This window comes from Balaenoptera ricei, chromosome 2 (assembly GCF_028023285.1).
Source record: "Balaenoptera ricei isolate mBalRic1 chromosome 2, mBalRic1.hap2, whole genome shotgun sequence".
Taxonomy (NCBI): domain Eukaryota; kingdom Metazoa; phylum Chordata; class Mammalia; order Artiodactyla; family Balaenopteridae; genus Balaenoptera; species Balaenoptera ricei.
The window spans coordinates 174152117-174173153 of record NC_082640.1 but is presented as its reverse complement, the minus strand read 5'-3'; the positions used below and the strand labels follow the sequence as shown (position 1 = coordinate 174173153).

Sequence of the window (21037 nt, the reverse complement as noted above, 5' to 3'; positions counted from 1 at the left end):
AACTAATTGGTATCAGGAGAGATGGATATTTATTAGCTGAATTTCAATTAACAATACCAACAAAATAATTTTTAAAAAAAAACCCCTTAAGCTTTTTCGTTATCAGAGGATGGAATTAAAAACAAGGATTCGGTGTCATGATGCCCTTTTCCCATTTAGATCTACATACCTTTGTGAGGTATCTCTGACAGCCATTAAGACCAAATAGTAAAACAAACTGAAATTGAAATTGCTCAATCACAAAGGATTCAACCGAGATGTTCAGAACTGATAAAGTACGTGAAATCACACTGTTCTTGTTAGATGTTATTAATAATTTCTAGTGATGGCAAAAAGTCATTTGATGAATAAAATATTTTTACCTTTAATTCCTTAGAAATTTCTGTATTATATTTTATAATGAACATAACATATTAATATTGTGGCACATGTCCGTATAATCTATACATAAATATATTCATATGCCCACAAATCTTGTACTTCCCAGGATTGTGATCAAAACAGTTTAGAGACTACTACAGTAAACAGCCAAACAAGGCATTTTAGCTAACTGAACATGCCCTGCTTAAAGTCTCATTTGTATTATTATTTATAGCACCACAATCCCTAAACCAGAATAAATGATGCATGATAAGAATTGAATGAAGTTGTGACACCAAAAGAGAGAAAAATATTTCCTCCGAGTGTAAATTGAAGTTGGCCAGAGAAACAGAGATGTCTAACTTCCACATGTCTCTGTTTCAGTGGTACAAATAATTTTCAAGAATAAGGAAAAGAAGGATTTCCCTGGCGGTCCAGTGGTTAAGACTCTGCGCTTCCACTGCAGGGGGCACGGGTTCGATCCCTGGTCGGGGAACTAAGATCCTGCATGCTGTGCGGCGTGGCCAAAAAAAAAAAAAAGAAAGAATAAGGAAAAGAAGAGCAGCTGCTGGGGCTGTTAGTGATGATGCAAATTACATAATGTTTCTAAGGTTAGACACTGTGTGAGACGCTTGAATAGCTTTGACTTAATTGACCAGTGTGAATGGAGTTCGTTCCCAGGTTCGCAGTTACTCAGAAGAAAGCTGATATATGAAGACCACTATAAAAAGGCAGCCAGGGAGGGGGACTTCCAATAAGACCAGAGTCAGCTGTGGTTTGAATGATGAAAGAAGTTTTCACAATCTTCAATTCTTAGATTGCCAGATTCTTCCCAAAGAAACTTCTAAGACCAAGAGTAGCCTCTTTCAGAAGGCTTGTGATACTTGCTCGTATCACACCTTCATTTTATAAGACAAACCAACCAACCACAACAATAAAACCAGCTAAACACCCAAAACAAACCTCCCAGAAAGACAGACTTGAGGCATAAGGCATCAAAGAATCATTTCATCTTGTAACTTGATGGAAACACTGGAGTATCATTCATTAAATCTGAGGGCTTTACAAGAAGTAAATGAGATATGTTTATAAAGTTTGTGAATTGTTGCCTAACTACTCTGGTGGTGTTTACTTTTAGCGATTTTTTCATGAATAAAAGCAACGTGGTTTTTAAAAAATATGTATATTGTCAGTATTTGTAATATTCATAAACTGTTCTGCTATCATATCCTTTTTTAAAAAATCTTAGTTCTGTAGTTAAATGGATTCAAAGCTCACCTCTAGGCTTTGTGCTATAGTTTCTGCTAAGCTGAAGTCTATCCTCTAGGTAGGGATCATAAGAACTATATTCCCTGGTGTCTTCCGTGTTCAACAATGTTTATCTGAGCCATTGTCCTTGAATAAAAACATATAATAGATTGAACATTAACATTTTAAAAAATTAATTAATTTAGGGGCTTCCCTGGTGACACAGTGGTTAGGAATCCACCTGCCAATGGAGGGGACACGGGTTCGAGCCCTGGTCTGGGAAGATCCTACATGCTGCAAAGAAACTAAGCCCACGAGCCACAACTGCTGAAGCCTGAGTGCCTAGAGGCCTTGCTCCGCAACAAGCGAAGCCACTGCAAGGAAAAGCCCGCACACCACAGCAAAGAGTAGCCACCGCTCACCGAAACTAGAGAAAGCCCGTGCGCAGCAATGAAGACCCAACGTAGCCAAAAATAAATTATTTTTTATTTGTGGCGTGTGGGCTCAGTAGTTGTGGCTCGTGGGCTTAGTTGCTCCGCGGCCTGTGGGATCTTCCCAGACCAGGGCTCGAAGCTGTGTCCCCCGCATTGGCAGTAGGATTCTCAACCACTGTGCCACCAGGGAAGTCCAAACATTAACATCTTTGAATCACATTCTTTTTCTTTGAAAATGCTGATTGTGCTTTTGTTGGAAGTCCTTTTAAATTGTTTAATTTCTATTTGTTTTGCTCAAATTGTTCACCGTGTTTCTCAGTATAATTTCAGCAGTGTCTGTTCTCCTTTGTGCTGTGTCCAATGTGGCTTTTTTGTTGTTGTTGTTATGGGTTTTTTAAAAAATATCTTCATTGGAGTATAATTGCTTTACAATGTTGTGTTAGTTTCTGCTGTATAACAAAGTGAATCAGCTATACATATACATGTATTCCCATATCCCCTCCCTCTTGCATCTCCCTCCCACCCTCCATATCCCACCCCTCTAGGTGGTCACAAAGCACCGAGCTGATCTCCCTGTGCTATGCGGCTGCTTCCCACTAGCTATCTATTTTACATTAGGTAGTGTATATATGTCCATGCTACTCTCTCACTTCATCCCAGCTTACCCTTCCCCCTCCCTGTGTCCTCAATCCATTCTCTACGTCTGCATCTTTATTCCTGTCCTGCCCCTATGTTCATCAGAACCATTTTTTTTTTTTAGATTCCATATATATGTGTTTGCATACGATATTTGTTTTTCTCTTTCTGACTTACTTCACTCTGTATGACAGACTCTAGGTCCATCCACCTCACTACAAATAACTCAGTTTTGTTTCTTTTTATGGCTGAGTAATATTCCATTGTATATATGTGCCACATCTTCTTTATCCATTCATCTGTCGATGGACACTTAGGTTGCTTCTGTGTCCTGACTATTGTAAATAGTGCTACAGTGAACATTGTGGTACATGTCTCTTTTTGAATTATGGTTTTCTCAGGGTATATGCCCAGTAGTGGGATTGCTGGGTCATACGGTAGTTCTATTTTTAGTTTTTTAAGGAACCTCCATACTGTTCTCCATAGTGGCTGTATCAATTTACATTCCCACCAACAGTGCAAGAGGGTTCCCTTTTCTCCACACGGTCTCCCACATTTATTGTTTGTGATTTTTTGATGATGGCCATTCTGACTGGTGTGAGGTGATACCTCATTGTAGTTTTGATTTTCATGTCTCTAATGATTAGTGATGTTGAGCATCCTTTCATGTGTTTGTTGGCAATCTGTATATCTTCTTTGGAGAAACGTCTTTAGGTCTTCTGCCCATTGTTGGATTAGGTTGTTTGTTTTTTTTGATATTGAGCTGCACGAGCTGGTTGTAAATTTTGGAGATTAATCCTTTGTCAGTTGCTTCATTTCCAAATATTTTCTCCCATTCTGAGAGTTGTCTTTTGGTCTTGTTTATGGTTTCCTTTGCTGTGCAAACGCTTTTAAGTTTCATTATGTCCCATTTGTTTATTTGTGTTTTTATTTCCATTTCTCTAGGAGGTGGGTCAAAAAGGATCTTGCTGTGATTCATGTCTAAGAGTGTTCTTCCTATGTTTTCCTCTGAGAGTTTTATTGTGTCTGGTCTTATATTTAGGTCTTTAATGCATTTTGAGCTTATTTTTGTGTATGGTATTAGGAAGTGTTCTAATATCATTCTTTTACATGTAGCTGTCCAGTTTTCTCAGCACCACTTATTGAAGAGGCTGTCTTTTCTCCATTGTATATTTTTGCCTCCTTTATCAAAGATAAGGTTACCATAGGTGCGTGGGTTTATCTCTGGGCTTTCTATCCTGTTCCATTGATCTGTATTTCTGTTTTTGTGCCAGTACCATATTGTCTTGATTACTGTAACTTTGTAGTATAGTCTGAAGTCTGGGAGCCTGATTCCTCCAGCTCTGTTTTTCTTTCTCAAGATTGCTTTGGCTATTCGGGGTCTTTTGTGTTTCCATACAAATTGTGAAATTTTTTGTTCTAGTTCTGTGAAAAATGCCATTGGTAGTCTGGTAGGGATTGCATTGAATCTGTAGATTGCTTTGGGTAGTATAGTCATTTTCACAATGTTGATTCTCCCAATCCAAGAACATGGTATCTCTCTCCATCTGTTGGTATCATCTTTAATTTCTTTCATCAGTGTCTTATAGTTTTCTGCATACAGGTCTTTTGTCTCCTTAGGTAGGTTTATTCTTAGGTATTTTATTCTTTTTGTTGCAATGGTAAATGGGAGTGTTTCCTTAATTTCTCTTTCAGATTTTTCATCATTAGTGTATAGGAATGCAAGACATTTCTGTGCATTAATTTTGTATCCTGCTACTTTACCAAATTCATTGATTAGCTCTAGTAGTTTTCTGGTAGCATCTTTAGGATTCTCTGTATAGTATCATGTCATCTACAGCTTACTTCTTCTTTTCCGATTTGGACTCCTTTTATTTCTTTTTCTTCTCTGATTGCTGTGGCTAAAACTTCCAAAACTATGTTGAGTAACAGTGGTGAGAGTGGGCAACCTTGTCTTGTTCCTGATCTTAGTGGAAATGGTTTCAGTTTTTCACCACTGAGAATGATGTTGGCTGTGGGTTTGTCAAATATGGCCTTTATTATGTTGAGGTAAGTTCTCTCTAGGCCTACTTTCTAGAGCGTTTTTATCATAAATCAGTGTTGAATTTTGTTGAAAGCTTTTTCTGCATCTATTGAGATGATCATATGGTTTTTATCCTTCAATTTGTTAATATGGTGTATCACATTGATTGATTTGCGTATATTGAAGAATCCTTGCATTCCTTGCATAAACCCCACTTGATCATGGTGTATGATCCTTTTAATGTGCTGTTGGATTCTGTTTGCTAGTATTTTGTTGAGGATTTTTGCATCTATGTTCATCAGTGATACTGGCCTGTAGTTTTCGTTTTTTGTGACATCTTTGTCTGGTTTTGGTATCAGGGTAATGGTGGCCTCATAGAATGAGTTTGGGAGTGTTCCTCCCTCTGCTATCTTTTGGAAGAGGTTGAGAAGAATAGGTGTTAGCTCTTCTCTAAATGTTTGATAGAATTAGCCTGTGAGGCCATCTGGTCCTGGGCTTTTGTTTGTTGGAAGATTTTGAATCACAATTTCAATTTCAGTGCTTGTGATTGATCTGTTTATATTTTTATTTCTTCCTGGTTCAGTCTTGGAAGGTTGTGCTTTTCTAAGAATTTGTCCACTTCTTCCAGGTTGTCCACTTTATTGGCATGTGGTTGCTTGTAGTAATCTCTCATGATCCTTTGTATTTCTGCAGTGTCAGTTGTTACTTCTCCTTTTTCATTTCTAATTCTGTTGATTTGAGTCTTCTCCCTTTTTTTCTTGATGAGTCCGGCTAATGGTTTATCAATTTTGTTTATCTTGTCAAAGAACCAGCTTTTAGTTTTATTGATCTTTGCTATCGTTTCATTTCTCTTTCATTTATTTCTGATCTGATCTTTATGATTTCTTTCCGTCTGCTAACTTTGGGGGTTTTTTGTTCTTCTTTCTCTAATTGCTTTAGGTGTAAGGTTAGGTTGTTTATTTGAGATGTTTCTTGTTTCTTGAAGTAGGATTGTATTGCTATAAACTTCCCTCTTAGAACTGCTTTTGCTGCATTCCATAGGTTTTGGGTCATCATGTTTTCACTGTCATTTGTTTCTAGGTATTTTTTGATTTCCTCTTTGATTTCTTCAGTGATCTCTTGGTTATTTAGTAGTGTATTGTTTAGCCTCCATGTCTTTGTAGTTTTTACACATATTTTCCTGTAATTGATATCTAGTCTCATAGCGCTGTGGTTGGAAAAGATGCTTGATACGATTTCAATTTTCTTAAATTTACCAAGGCTTGATTTGTGTCCCAAGATATGATCTATCCTGGAGAATGTTCCATGAGCACTTGAGAAGAAAGTGTATTCTGTTGTTTTTGGATGGAATGTCCTATAAATATCAATTAAGTCCATCTTGTTTAATGTGCCATTTAAAGCTTGTGTTTCCTTATTTATTTTCATTTTGGATGATCTGTCCATTGGTGAAAGTGGGGTGTTAAAGTCTTCAAGAATTATTGTGTTACTGTCGATTTCCCCTTTTATGGCTGTTAGCATTTGCCTTAAGGTTTGAGGCAAATGCTCCTACGTTGGGTGTGTAAATATTTCCAATTGTTATATCTTCTTGATTTGATCCCTTGATCATTATGTAGTGTCCTTCTTTGTCTCTTGTAATAGTCTTTATTTTAAAGTCTGTTTTGTCTGATATGAGAATTGCTACTCCAGCTTTCTTTTGATTTCCATTTGCATGGAATATCTTTTTCCATCCCCTCACCTTCAGTCTGTATATGTCCCTAGGTCTGAAGTGGGTCTCTTGTAGACAGCATATATACGGGTCTTGTTTTTGTATCCATTCAGCCAGGCTATGTCCTTTGGTTGGAGCATTTAATCCATTTACATTTAAGGTAATTATCAATATACATGTTCCTATGACCATTTTCTTAATTGTTTTGGGTTTGTTATTGTAGGTCTTTTCCTTCTCTTGTGTTTCCTGCCTAGAGAAGTTCCTTTAGCATTTGTTGTAAAGCTGGTTTGGTGGTGCTGAATTCTCTTAGCTTTTGCTTGTCTGTAAAGGTTTTAATTTCTCTGTTGAATCTCAGTGAGATCCTTGCTGAGTAGAGTTATCTTGGTTTTAGGTTTTTCCCTTTTATCACTTTAAATATGTCTTGCCACTCCCTTCTGGCTTGTAGTTTCTGCTGAAAGATCAGCTGTTAACCTTATGCAATTCCCTTGTATGTTATTTGTTGCTTTTCCCTTGCTACTTTTAATATTTTTTCTTTGTATTTAATTTTTGATAGTTTGATTAATACGTGTCTTGGCATGTTTCTCCTTGGATTTATTCTGTATGGGACTCTCTGTGCTTCCTGGAGTTGATTGACTATTTCCTTTCCCATGTTAGGGAAGTTTTCAACTATAATCTCTTCAAATATTTTCTCAGACCCTTTCTTTATCTCTTCTTCTTCTGGGACTCCTATAATTCAAATGTTGGTATGTTTAATGTTGTCCCAGAGATCTCTGAGACTGTCCTCAATTGTTTTCATTCTTTTTTCTTTATTCTGCTTTGCGGTAGTTATTTCCAATATTTTATCTTCCAGGTCACTTATCCGTTCTTTTGCCTCATTTATTCTGCTATTGATTCCTTCTAGAGAATTTTATTTTCATTTATTGTGTTGTTCATCATTGTTTGTTTGCTCTTTAGTTCCTTCTGGGTCCTTGTTAAATGTTTCTTGTAGTTTCTCCATTCTGTTTGCAAGATTTTGGATCATCTTTACTATCATTACTCTGAATTATTTTTCAGCTGGCTGCCTATTTCCTCTTCATTTGTCTGGTCTGGTGGGTTTTTGCCTTGCTCCTTCATCTGCTGTGTGTTTCTCTGTGTTCTCATTTTGCTTAACTTACTGTGTTTGGGGATCTCCTTTTTGCAGGCTACAGGTTCGTAGTTCCCATTGTTTTTGGTGTCTGCCCCCAGTGGGTAAGGTTGGTTCAGGGGCTTGTGTAGGCTTCCTGGTAGAGGGGACCGGTGCCTGTGTTCTGGTGGGTGGGGCTGGATCTCGTCTTTCTGGTGGGCATGGCTGCATCCGGTGGTGTGTTTTGGGGTGTCTGTGAAGTTAGTATGGTTTTAGGCAGCCTCTCTGCTAATGGGTGGGGTTGTGTTCCTGTCTTGCTAGTTGTTTGGCATGGGGTGTCCAGCACTGGAGCTTGCTGGCCGTTGAGTGGAGCTGGGTCTTAGCGTTGAGACGGAGATCTCTGGGAGAGCTCTTGCCGATTGATATTATGTGGGGCCTGGAGGTCTCTGGTGGTCCAGTGTCCTGAACTCAGCTCTCCCACCTCACAGGCTCAGGCCTGACACCAGGCAGGAGCACCAAGACCTTTTTTGGAAGTCTGAGGTCTTCTGCTAGCGTTCAATAGGTGTTCTGTAGGAGTTGTTCCACATGTAGATGTATTTTTGATGTATTTGTGGGGAGGAAGGTGATCTCCCTGTCTTACTCCTCCGCCATCTTGAAGCACTCCCTCTGTTATGGTTTTATTTTCTCCTTACGTTTCTTTCTTGAGCTATATCTACTGATGTTTCATTTCATTTTGTTATTTTGCTGTATCTTGTTATTTTATAGTATCTCCCCAAAGCCTTTCTGTATCTACTTTCATCTCTAATTTTATGGAGGTGTTTGCTTTATTGGGGGAAGTAGTTTTTGAGGTTTTATTTTTAATGGTTGATTGCTTGGGGGCTGCTAATTATAGCTTTTTTCATGTAAATTAAGAAAGCAAGTTTTCTACCGAGGGATGGGTTTTGAGGAATGTTTCTTTCTTAAACCAAGAGGTGATATCTTATGTAAAAAACAAAAATTGGTACTACTTTATATTACCTCTAAAGATATTTTTAAAAAGGCTTACTGTTTTTAAATTTTGAGATTCCTTTCAGTGTTTAAAACTTACAACGTTGCTTTCCACTTAGAGCTGATAATCATGACTTGTGTACCTGTGCACTAAAATAACTGAAGCTAATAAATATCATGGATGACGTTTCATTATTATTAAGAAATTCTCAGGAAATTCTATTCTTGAAGAACTTTCTCTTTTTTTGTCCTACCCACTACAAATGGCAGAAGTTTAAGAGGTAGGAGAACTGAGTAGCGCTGTTTGTCCAGTGGAATGAATCTGAGCTAACAGGCTGTTTCTAGCACTGCAAGTTTAAAACAAAAAACATCTTTTCTTCTTTAATACTAATAGAACATAATAAAAACCTTGTAGTACTTTTTTATTTTCTTAAACATTCAAAAATCTTTAGTGAATCTAAAAAGTAGTTAAAACTGTTTAACCTGTCTCTCCAACATCTGGTCCGCTTCCCAAACTCATCTTTCATTCATCGTCCCAAATTCCTGTATTTCCCTTTGCATAATGCTTGTTCCTTTGAATATGTGATGTGTATTTATACTGCATTCTGTTGCTCTTGCCAGCAATGCTTTTCTCTACTTCTTACCTGTCCAAATTAGACCTATCTTTCAAGGTCCTGCTCAATAAACACACACAAAAAAGTCTTTTTTTCTTTACATTGAACAGCCTTTTCTCCTTTCTCTGAAATTTAATAGTACTATGGTTGTGTAATTTTTTCAATCATCTACTCAATAAACAAAAATACAGTGTTTACGATTATCTCCATAAAATACTACAAGCTCTTTGAGGTTACAAATTTATCTGTAACTTTCACCGTTCTCAGCATGTTGCCTCATGCATTCTAGTTACTTAATAATTGTTGGTCCATTGTCACTTACTCCAAATATCCAGTAACAGTAAAATCCTCACTTATAATTTTCTTATGGTTTTAATTTCTTATAATCTAGGCAAGAATCCTTTAAAATGCAATCGAGAGCTTTCTAACCACATGTGGCTTTGCCTTCTATTTTTCTCATTCTACATGTGATTTTTATGAATTAATCTCTGATGGCCTCTCTTTGTTTTTTTCTTTTAGAGACATTTTCAGTTCATGATTTAACCCCAGCTATTGTCAGGGAGCTGGCTTAATGTGCTCTCTTGACCTCGCCCACCATCAGCACCCTGTGGTATTTCTGGCTGGTGTTTTTCTCTGTGTGGGTATGTTTGCGTCTCCATGCCTAGGAGCTTTCTCCACCTCATTGTAAGCGCTGAGATTTGCACTTTCTTACTGCCTGTCAATTGGCAAAAAGCTCTGGGTAGCTGCTTCTGCTTTCCAGCCATATGAAATGAAACATGGGTGTGCAGAAGGCCCACCAGTGTCCAAGACTCTGAGTGCAGGTGGATTGCCAGATAGTAATGTAATGCGGAAATACTGACATACCAAAATGCTCTCCAGTCAGAACTGGAGACATTTAAAGTGATATCTGATATTTTTGGTCTAAGAATCTCATTCTTCGTATTACATGGGGATGGTCAAAAAACATAGAATATCTAACTCTCCTTTTGGGATTATTAAAAATTGGTTGAGAATAAGAGCATCATGACTTGTTGGATAGTATATTTTCATTGCCAGAGTGTCAGTGGTGTAGGGGCTTAAGAATGCAATTTTAAAAGGGAGTTATGGGTACCCTCTTGATAGAAAGATCACATATGCCTTTTATTACAGCTATTGTGGGGGAAAGGGGCCTCATGAGCTTGGGTAACGTGAAGTAACATGTTAATGGAAGAGTCTTTTAGAACCAAGGAGCCCAGAGGAAAGTGATATAAGATAGAATGTATTTTTTCAGATCATTTGCATCTCTTTTGAAGTGTTATTCTTCACTGTGCTCTTTAGCTTCTTTTTTTTTTTTTAATTAATTAATTAATTACTTTATGGCTGTGTTGGGTCTTCGTTTCTGTACGAGGGCTTTCTCTAGTTGCGGCAAGCGGGGGCCACTCTTCATCGCGGTGCATGGGCCTCTCACTATTGCGGCCTCTCTTGTTGTGGAGCACAGGCTCCAGACGTGCAGGCTCAGTAATTGTGGCTCACGGGCCCAGTTGCTCCGCGGCATGTGGGGTCTTCCCAGACCAGGGCTCGAACCCGTGTCCCCTGCATTGGCAGGCAGATTCTCAACCCCTGCGCCACCAGGGAAGCCCTCTTTAGCTTCTTATAATTCCTTTCGGCTGGCAGCCAACCTGTTGCATATCATTGTCTTGGACAGTCTCTAACTGGAGAAAGTTTCCCAGTCATTATTCTGTGCTTCAGAATGATCATCTTATAAATGTAGTCAGGTGACCTCACTAAGATCGCAGTTATTATAGTGAGTACCTACTTTGGGGAATATGATTGTTGATCTGTAAGTATCTACATGCTTCTGTGTATAGAAAAGTATAAAAGAGACTAGAAATTATATCTGATTCTTTGTGACTATAGGTAGATAGCTGTTACCAGCTGTACCTAGTGTGTGAGTGTAGTGACCAAATAAGTAGACTTTTTGAGTTTCCAATTTTTATTTCGTGAATTTTTGTATCTTCCCTGCAATGATAATGCCTTGGTTTTTATTTCAATGTTTATGTTTCAAAATTTTATTGTCAGAGATTTCCATTTCTGTTTATTTTCTTGCATGTGATCACTGAATGGGGAATATGAATATGTGTAAGCTTTTCAAACTGACCTCAGAATTTCTCCTCTCTGGGGACTTTCACATGTAATATGTTAAATACAGCTGTACTTTAAAAATCCAGCTATAGAAATAATTATATGCTAATCATTTTAAGAAAATGTCAGTTTTTCAGAGGGTTCTTGACTGATTTTGCTCCATGAACAAAAGTATATCCTTGCATTTGAGGATGGTCTTTTTTTACTGGTATAAATTTTAGAATTGGTGTTGCAGGAATTGAAGCTCAGAAACTGGACCAGAAAACAAGTAGAGAAGAATAATGACTTCATTACATAGATTTTCAAACAGAATGTGTTATTTTGGTTTCTTCAGTTAAGCTAATTAGTTCCTGTTAACAAGGATGTATTATTTGATTGGAAGAAATATTTAATCTCTTTCACATTCCAGATGTCCAGATTCTGTAGTCTTTTCTTAGGTTAAACCCATCCAGATGCAAATTCTATTCCTCCTTCAAGGCCCAGCTTTTAAAAAAATATTTCTTATCTTGAAAGCTGGCCCTACCCTACTTCCTACCCAACCCCTCTCTACCCCCGAAAGGAACTTGTCTCCTCCTTCTGCTTGAAACTCCTAATCTGTCATAAATATCTTTCTTCTTTATGCTTATACATAGGTATTTGCATACATCAATTATTTCTAGTTTTAGAACGTGAGCTTAATATAAACAGGCACAAGTGGGATATTTATGGGAGTACAGAACTCCCGTAGCACAGTTTTGTACGTGTCAAGTAAGTGACTGAATTTTATATAAATGAATGGCTTATGTAGCGAACAGGCTTTCACCAAAACCTCTCAGGCCTGCACTCTCCTCATCTCAGACATGAGGGGGTTGTGCTTCTTCTTGTTCCAGAACCGACTGGTGGGGTTATCTATCATGGAAGGTGGCATGGCAGTCTCCTTGATTTTCTCTGCGTCTCCCAGATAATATTCAGAATCCACCACCATGTGAATACAGATGTGATCTGTCAGTGTGACAGAGACTGCTCTCAAGAGAAAATTACTGGGCTGACAGCTCTCCAACCCTGGGTTTAGTTTTTGAGATGTCACTATAACAAGTGTTATGGTCAACGTTTCCAATTCCTCATCTACATATATGGTAGAATACACTGTTCTCGCTGTAATAGCATGAGGACTATTTTTCTTTTAATCCAGCTGTCACATAAGAAACTGCTGCCATGGTTTCTTTCTTGTGGCCAAATGTTGCTAACCCTTTCAGTCATCCTTGACGTTAGCGATAGGCGCACATCATGCATGTATTCATGCCATTTGCCTTTGTAGAAGGAGGAATGTGTCTCTTACATTTTTCTTTTGTAGTCGATAGCTAACTTCTGGGTGGAAATTTTGATAATACTGTGTGTTGTATTTATAAAATAAGAAAAACTTGTATTTAATAAAAGAAATTTTTATTTTATAGGAGATAATTAAATCAACATTGTTTTAAGATGTCACCAAAAAAAAAATAGGCTCAGCATTAAGAGTTTCACTACAAAGTTTCAGTTGTCCCCCTTAGATATAGCTTAAAAAATCAAGTCCAAGGGCTTCTAATGCTATGTTTTTATCTATGGCATACCGACCTATGAGTTTGCGACCTCACGTCTAGCCATCTTGTCTACCGTCCTCCTACCCGTGCATTCTCTTCCATCAGGCTACCTTGAAGAGATACATCCTTGTCATTCAAAGCTCCAGAGACCAGCAGCATCAGCATTAGGGAACTTGTTAGCAGTGATGAGCAATGCCTAATCTCAGGCCTCACTCCAAACGTACCGAGTCAAATGTGTTCAATGTGATCCCTGGGTGATCCATATGCACTTATTAAAGTTTGAAAATCACTGGTCCACCCTCCTCGTTCAATTTTGGATAATGAGAGTAAATTAGCATTACTTTTTTTTTTTTTTTAAACAATTAGAAGGCCTTTTTTTTTTCCCTTTAATTTTATTTATTTATTTACTTATGGCTGTGTTGGGTCGTCGTTTCTGTGCGAGGGCTTTCTCCAGTTACGGCAAGCGGGGGCCATTCTTCATCGCGGTGCGCGAGCCTCTCACTATCGCGGCCTCTCCCGTTGCGGAGCACAGGCTCCAGACGCGCAGGCTCAGTAATTGTGGCTCACGGGCCCAGCTGCTCCGAGGCATGTGGGATCTTCCCAGACCAGGGCTCGAACCCGTGTCCCCTGCATTGGCAGGCAGACTCTCAACCACTGCGCCACCAGGGAAGCCCCAGCATTACTTTTTAATGTTACCTCTTGACTTCAGTAACTTTTCATCCCCTGCCAGATAACGCCCAGACTCCTTAGCCTGACATACAAGGCCCCTCCACACACAGACCTGGCGTGCCCAGATCAGAGATTGTAATCCACTGTTCTGATTTACTTGCTGTGTTCTGATCCTATCTCATTTCTCTTCCACTGCCCTCTCTCCTCCTCTCCTGACTTCCCCAGCCGCACGTCTACTGGTATCCGTTCCTTTGAACCTAGCTGAAGCCTCTCTTCTAGGGAGCCTCCCCTGATCACTCCAGCTCACAAACTTTCCTTTTTCTTCCTTAGAACTTCTGTAGCGCTTGCGAGAGTACTGCATCTAATAATAGTAACCACAGTAACACTGGCAACTGACATTTGCTGAGTATTTACTGTGTACCGGACCCTGGTCTGAAGGAGTCTTCTTAGGAACCTCCTGGGTTAGGCTCTGTCTGTCCCCATTTTACAGATGAGGACAAAGCTTGGAGAGGTCAAAGGACTTGCTTGATGCTGCCGCCTGCTGAGTAACGGAATGAAGATTTGCTTGTGCTCTTGATCACTGTAATATTCCCTTCTCACTTCTTCTAACAGCATGGATGTCCTGAGAGTAGGAACCAGGCATGCTTTTGCATCCCCACAATGCCTGCCATAAACCTGACTAAGGCATGTTCGCTCTGCCTGGAAGTGTTCTTGGTAAACCAGTTGCACAATTATATAGCTTTTCCCTGTTCATATGAATTGGTTTGGTTTGGATTGTTACATTTGAGATTTCATTTGATTATCTGCACATAAATGAAAGGAACTATTTACAAAAATGTACAAAAGGAAACTGATGCAGCATTTTATTACATGAAACGGTAGCAGGCATTCCAGATCACAGATTGCTTTGATAGGAACCCTTGTGTTTTGCGTGTTGCCTTTGGAATTATATCACAATAGCGAAAGATTTTGCCAAATCAACTGGAAAAGCAAAAAATGTTTAAAATTGACAAATGAGGTTTCATCACTTTAGCTGGGGTGGGAGTGCTAAGCTGAATTTATGATTGTCTTCTTTACAAGGCAGGATTATGCTTTGATTCACTTGTAAGACCCTTTTGATCAGTTGTGAGTTTAGCATCATCTTTTACCATTTCCAGCTTGTCAGTATTGTCTGCTCATCTTCCTTCCTTGGTTGCAACCTGCTGCTGGAGAAGATCAGGGCCAAGTAGGAATTCAGTGCACTACAGGCTTCGAGTGGCATCTCTTTCTTCCTATGCTTTCCCTCACCCTGCCTGTCCCTGTTCCTAAGCTGACCCCAGGAGAGGCGGTACAGGCACTAATACTGTTAACCGTAACTTTCCCGCCCCTCCCTCCTGCCTGTCGCTCACCTTTCCCTTCCCTCCCCGCAAAAGGACCAAGAATGGTACAATCTCAGGACTGGTTCCTAGTGGCTAAACATGGCTGCTGGACCCTCACGTGACCCCACCTTTCTTCTTCCTTCCCTGCTGTATCCCCCACATCTCCCCCCTCTGTTCTCTTCAGCTGCTACTAAGCCCCAAGATGCTGACACCACTTTCCCCTCCTTACCTTCACTTCTAACCCAGGCCTTGGGCTGAGCCTCCATCCAGGGCCCCCGCCGTGGTTCTGACCTGCCCGCGGTCCTGTACTGCAGGCTCTTGAGTGTGAGCTAGTCCTCGGAGCTGCTCCTCGCCAATCTGAGACCTGGAGCGAGCTTTCCCTTTGTCTTCTTTCTGTGATGCATCTACCTTCTCCTCCAAACACACCACACTCAATAGTCTCCCTCTCCGTCTCCCAGCAAGTGTTATGTCTGAGAGATCTCAGAGCTCTGTGTCCACCTTCCTGGATCCTTTTGCTTTGATCCCAGCTGCCTGCCTTGATTCTCCCAGCTGCCTATCCCGGGATGGAACCAAGTTCTCAGGTCAGGCAGACGCTGCTGTGCCTACTTGACCAAAGTGTTTAGACCACCCACATCCATCTTCTGTACACAGTTCCCCAGCCCTGGTCCTGTGTCATTCCAGAATGCTTTCCTTTTCGTGCTGAAATCGTCCAGGAGAATTTAGCTCATCTGTTTTCATTTCCCTTTTTCAGGGATGGCAAATCGTTGGCATGTGTGCTATCACCATCACCTCTGTATACCCGTGGCCTACACTCTTCTGATGAGACTCAGAATTCTTCTTGGTATAACACCCCAAGCCAGTTCACTAGCATGTCACACACCATGGGATTGACTTGCTCTCTGTCATATTTATACCAAACCTTTCCTACTGCTGTGCATTGCAGGTGACCTTGCCTTCTGCTTCATGGACAGGGTCATGGCCTCTGCCTGGGTTTCCTCTTCACCTCCAGAGTTCTGTTTTCCTTCAATTCTGTTTCTGGTTTTTTTCTTTTTTTCTTTTTTCTAGTTCCTCCCCTTTGTTCTTGTCTCATCCCCTTCCCTTCCTCTAAGACCTTTCTCCATCAGTCACTCCCTCTCCTGTTTATAACTAACATCCCTGCCTGCAGATATACTTCAGTCTCCGCAGCCTAGAAAGCTATTCCTCATACCTAAGTTCCTCTAGGCTGCCCCCCTCTCCTTTTTCTAAGTTTTTATTCTTGCCAGCTACTCAAGGCACTCAGCACTCTGCCTGGGACCCTGTCCTTGATGCTTGCTCCTCCCCAGCTTTTGTGACACCGTGCCAACCCAGTGCCAATGATGGCAGTTCCCATTCATTAAACACCTGCTAGTATTACCTTGCTGAATTGATGCAGTGATCTACACATCAGCTGTTAGGCATACCTATTCTACAGGTAAAGCTGAGCACCTTTATTGCTAACCTCAAGCCAAACTGGACTTAGACTTCTCAATCATTTTATCTTTTGGTTAAAGAAGAAAAGTCGCAGGAAATTAACAAGTAATCAACATTTTTTTTAAAATTTGATGGCAGTCATTTTGCTGGTACTTGTTAATGCACAGATGTTTTTGTTACACCTCAAAATTGTATTTCTTGATTTAAGAATACTGCTGTCTAATAATAGTAGAGTAGACAAAATTTACACTTAAAATGTCTAAACACACTTAGCTTTAAGTATCATTCAAGAGTCATGTTAAAGAACATGGATAGAAACAACAATAAAAGTTATAAAATGCTTTTCTTAACCCAAGTCTTCTTATTGTTAAGGTTCCTGGTAATCCATTCATGATTTCAAATGGAAATCTTCTCTGCCTTGGAGATGGCATATCAAGGCTCTCATCCAAGGAGAGGAGGGGACAGTAGAAGAGGCTTATTCTTGTTTCCCTTTTTGCAGAAATTTGACTGTCTTTGCTGGAGAGAGAATATTCAATGGATATATGAGTGAAAGAATGAATGAGTAAATAAATGAGCAAAGGAATAGAATGAAGATCAAAGTTCACATGTTGAAATTGTGTGTTAAATTGGGTAGGGCAGCTGCTGGTCCTTAATTTTATCTGGGTTGTTGCAAATTATCTTCTTTACTGGACTTTCAATTGCAGATTTAGAGTCAGAGGCTTTAAAAAATATGAACTTGACTACCCATTTGTGTAGAGATTTAAACTGCTGTCATCGTGAAATTATTACAGCAGTTTTAAACTCTTAGCAGAAAGCTTTCAACAGAACTCTATCAGAGTCAAATTTAATAAATTGGATGGAACCTTCTTTTTCTTTCCCTCTTGTACATTGTCTAGTAGAGAAGTTTCTGTTGGTGACCAAATTTGTTATAGTGTGGTGCCATTTATTCTGCCTGTTACAAACGTGTCATGACAACAAGTGGCTGGATGTACTTTTCAAAGACAGCTTGTATCCACAAATTGGTTGTTTCGGGGAAAAAAATTGGACTTAGTTCTTCAGGAATACTTATTTTCACAAATTGATTGATTGTACAGAAATCAGATTTGAACCCCAAGTGTTCGGTTGTGCTATCTCTATACCATCCATTGCTAGATGTGGTTCAATTAAACAGGAGGGAAAGATAAATGGCAGTAAGTATTCATGTGTCACATGGCAGCATTCATCTCTAAGTCAGGAATCTTGATAGAAAAAGCTCAAATTTTTAAAAATGTGAAATTACCTCCTCAGTCGTTTTTATTTCCAATTAAATTAATGTCTTATATAGACACTGTAGACTCACATAGTATTCAATACCATTTAGTTTGCTATCTCTCTCTTAGTTTCTAATTTTCATTGTAGTTCTTAGTCTTTGCTTTTTGAGTATGAGTTTACGGTAGAATAAATCAGATTAGCTTTAGTGGGTAGATTTAGTTTTCTTTAATGACTTAGTAAGCAAAATGTACCTTCTTCTTAAGTGAAAAAGCTAAAGTGGATTATTTTTTATTTGACTAACAAGCAAAGGCATTTCTAATTTTATTTAGTGACAGAAATAAATTACTTTAACATAAATTAAATGTGAAATATATGTATGATCCTCTTTTAATGAACAAAGCAGATTGAGAGCCAAGCAGATTTGTAGTTGATCTCTTTAACCAGTTGGTGGTGCTAAAAACTCTGATAAGAAACTAATTGGAAGGCGAGGAGGTTAACCTGGAGGCTTTCTTAATAAATGTTACTTTATTCATTTTTGAAAAATCAGTGCCAAAAATGTGTGCCCAAATTACTGCATCTTCTAAGCTTAGGAACCAAACCAAGTGTCTCTGATGGACGGCAGAATACATTTCTAATAAACTTCTGTGAAGATGTCATTGGCTCCCATAGGGTTCACATATCGGAAATTGCATGTTTGTATAACGCTTGGCTCCATCCTGGAAATAGCCGTTAACCTGCTGACTGGGGAGTGGAAGTGCGGGCCATAACGTGGGCTCACACGGTAGATTTAAGAAATATTGTTTTATATTATTACTACTTTTTTTTTTTTTTTTTTTTTACTATTAATGGGCTTTTTAGGGGCTAGGTGTGTTTGTGTAACTTTGTTTTTTAGTGCCCAAGAAGTCCAGTAGAGCAACAGTCTGTTGCTTGAATGTGTCCTGAGATGCAGTCAGAAGAGCACAGAGGCCTGGAGTCAGGAGCTCAAAGGTCTGAATCTATCAGTCACATCTAACCAAAGTTGTTACTTGTGCTATTCTTGCTTGCGGGATCTTAATTCCCGACCAGGGATTGAGCCCGGGTTCCAGAGGTGAAAGCACCAAGTCCTAACCACTGGACCACCAGGGACTTCCCCTACTTGTGCTATTCTTAAAAATATATACCTTACACAATTATACTTTTAAATTCTGTACTGGCTAAAGCACCTAATTAATAGTGTTTTAGGGTTTTATCATCACACTGAAGCTTTCTTCTAATTTGTTTCAATCTTCCAAACATAGAATATGCTGTGGAAAACTTAATGAAACTATCAATCTTAAAAAGTAAAAAAAAAAAAAGCAAAAAACCCAACAAAATGAACAAAAAAACCCATTTTAAACAAATAATCCTAGAACTGATTTTTATATCATAAAGAATATTTAAATTTAAATAATCTTCCTGTTACCTAGATAAGGGCTGCCTATCAATTCAGGAAGGCAGGTTTTGAATATCCCTACATTTTTCATAACTATCACTTATATCAATTCTCTATAGCTCAGTTTTCCCACCTTGTAAAGCGGGGATCATAACGTCTTTTCCCCAGAGGTGGTGTAAGCTTTAGACAAGGTTCCGGGTGCTTGTTGGGTGTTGTTCTCCCTCCCGTGAGACAGGGGCTGTGCCTCCATTACTTCCGAGCCCCCATGGTATCCTGGACTCAGCCAGGGCCTTAGCACAGGAGGTCCTCTCTGTGTCTGATGACGCCTGGTGCTCCACTAGTGAAGAGCTGTTTCTAGTTTGTAAAGTTTCACAAGGGTTTTGTAGACTCACAGACTCACAAAACAGACACTCATCTAGTTATACCTGGTTTTCAGATATTTGCCTGTCTGTCCCTGGGATATTTATGTGTTGGTCTGAATCTGCCTAAACATGTAAGATTGGGGAAGGGGATATAAGATTTCTGAAAGGTGTAGCAAAGGTGTTACTAAGAGTTTGTTCATCCATCCATTTATTCCACAAAATTTACTGAGCATGACTCTTCCAGAGATGAGGTTCAGGAAAGCTTCACCATGTCTCTGAGAGCTGCAGACTTCAAGGAGCAGGACGCAGGACTTCCCTGGTGGTCCGGTAGTTAAGAATCCGCCTGCCAATGCAGGAGACACGGGTTCGAGCCCTGGTCCGGGAAGATCCCACATGCCGTGGAGCAACTAAGCCCGTGCGCCACAACTACTGAGCCTGTGCTCTAGAGCCCGCGAACCACAACTACTGAGCCCGCATGCCACAACTGCTGAAGCCTGCGTGCCTAGAGCCCGTGCTCCGCAACAAGAGAAGCCACCGCAATGAGAAGCCCGCGGACCACAACGAAGAGTAGCCCCCGCTCGCCGCAACTAGAGAAAGCACACGTGCAGCAACGAAGACCCAACACAGCCTAAAATAAATAAATAAATAATAAAAAATAAATTAATTATAAGAAGCGGGACACTTCCCGTTTGGTAGGAATTGATAGGCAGCCCTTATCTAGGTAGCAGGAAGATTATTTAAATTTAAATATTGTTTATATTCTATCATAAAAATCAGTTCTAGGATCATCTGTAACAATTTTTTTTTTTTGGCATTTAAAACTCTGATGGTTTCATTAAGTTTTCCAGAGCATATGCTGTGTTTGAAAAATTGAAACAAATCAGAAGAAAGCTTCAATGCAATAGTAATCATAAAACACTATGACTTAGGCCCTTTAGCCAGTATAGAATTTAAAAGTATAACTGTGTAAGGTATATATATGTATTTTTTTAGGAATAGCACAACTAATATCTTTGGTTAGATCTGATTGATTCAGACCTTTGAGTTTTCAAGATACAGAATCATGGAAGCAGATGGCGGCAGAGACTTTAAAAATCACATACACCGTCTCTCGTAACATAGCTAAGAAAATGGAAGCTACCTGAACTTCATGGCTTACCCAAGGTTGCACAGACCAGGGTCAAGACTTGGGCCTCCTGACTCCCAATTCAATGCCAAAGCATTAATTTTCCATCCTGACTTCTACAAGATGAGCCATTTTGGGTGTGAATAAAAACAAGTGTATGCTTGTTCAGCCTCAGTAAACTTTCATACGAAACATGGTGTATCATTTCTGCCCAGTTTATCAGAATGAAACCTTGCACTTTCATTCGGGAGGCAGTTAACTAAGGTGCCCCTACATACGTTTCAGAGCAGAGCAGCGGGAGGGAGCCCACGCCAGGTACGCAACATGCAGTTCTCAGCCAGAGCAGATGAGTGCCAGGACCATACCTGACAGAGGCAGGCAGGGTTTCCATTCGCCGTCTGCCTTGCCTGCGTCTGGTTTCCTGCGAGACAAATGGCATTCTATGCCTCAGGTGTATTAGTAATTTCTGAGTTTGTTCCCCACTCAAGATGACCTCATTGTTCTGTGCTGCTTTTCCATAATTATACAGTAACAGGAAAATAAACCAGCTCTGCATACAGCCCACAGCAGAAATCTTGTGCTCTTTATGTAAGTTTGATTTATAGACGTGTACCGCAGAGCG

The 21037-nt window shown here is 39.6% G+C and overlaps 1 protein-coding gene across 6 annotated transcripts in view; it reads left to right on the top strand.

Moving 5' to 3' along the window:
• The window catches only part of EFCAB11 (EF-hand calcium binding domain 11), a 165720-nt gene that overhangs the window by 21058 nt on the left and 123625 nt on the right, over positions 1 to 21037 (top strand). Inside the window, exon 6 of one of the 6 annotated variants that reach the window (XM_059914809.1) lies at positions 15568 to 16396. The exons of 4 other annotated variants lie outside the window; for them this stretch is intronic. In XM_059914809.1, coding sequence (XP_059770792.1) covers positions 15568 to 15763 — 196 coding nt within the window. In that variant the 3' untranslated portion in view covers positions 15764 to 16396. Of the gene's footprint in view, positions 1 to 744; positions 793 to 15567; positions 16397 to 21037 lie in introns of those variants that run through there. One more of the 6 variants, XM_059914813.1, reaches the window with a different exon arrangement.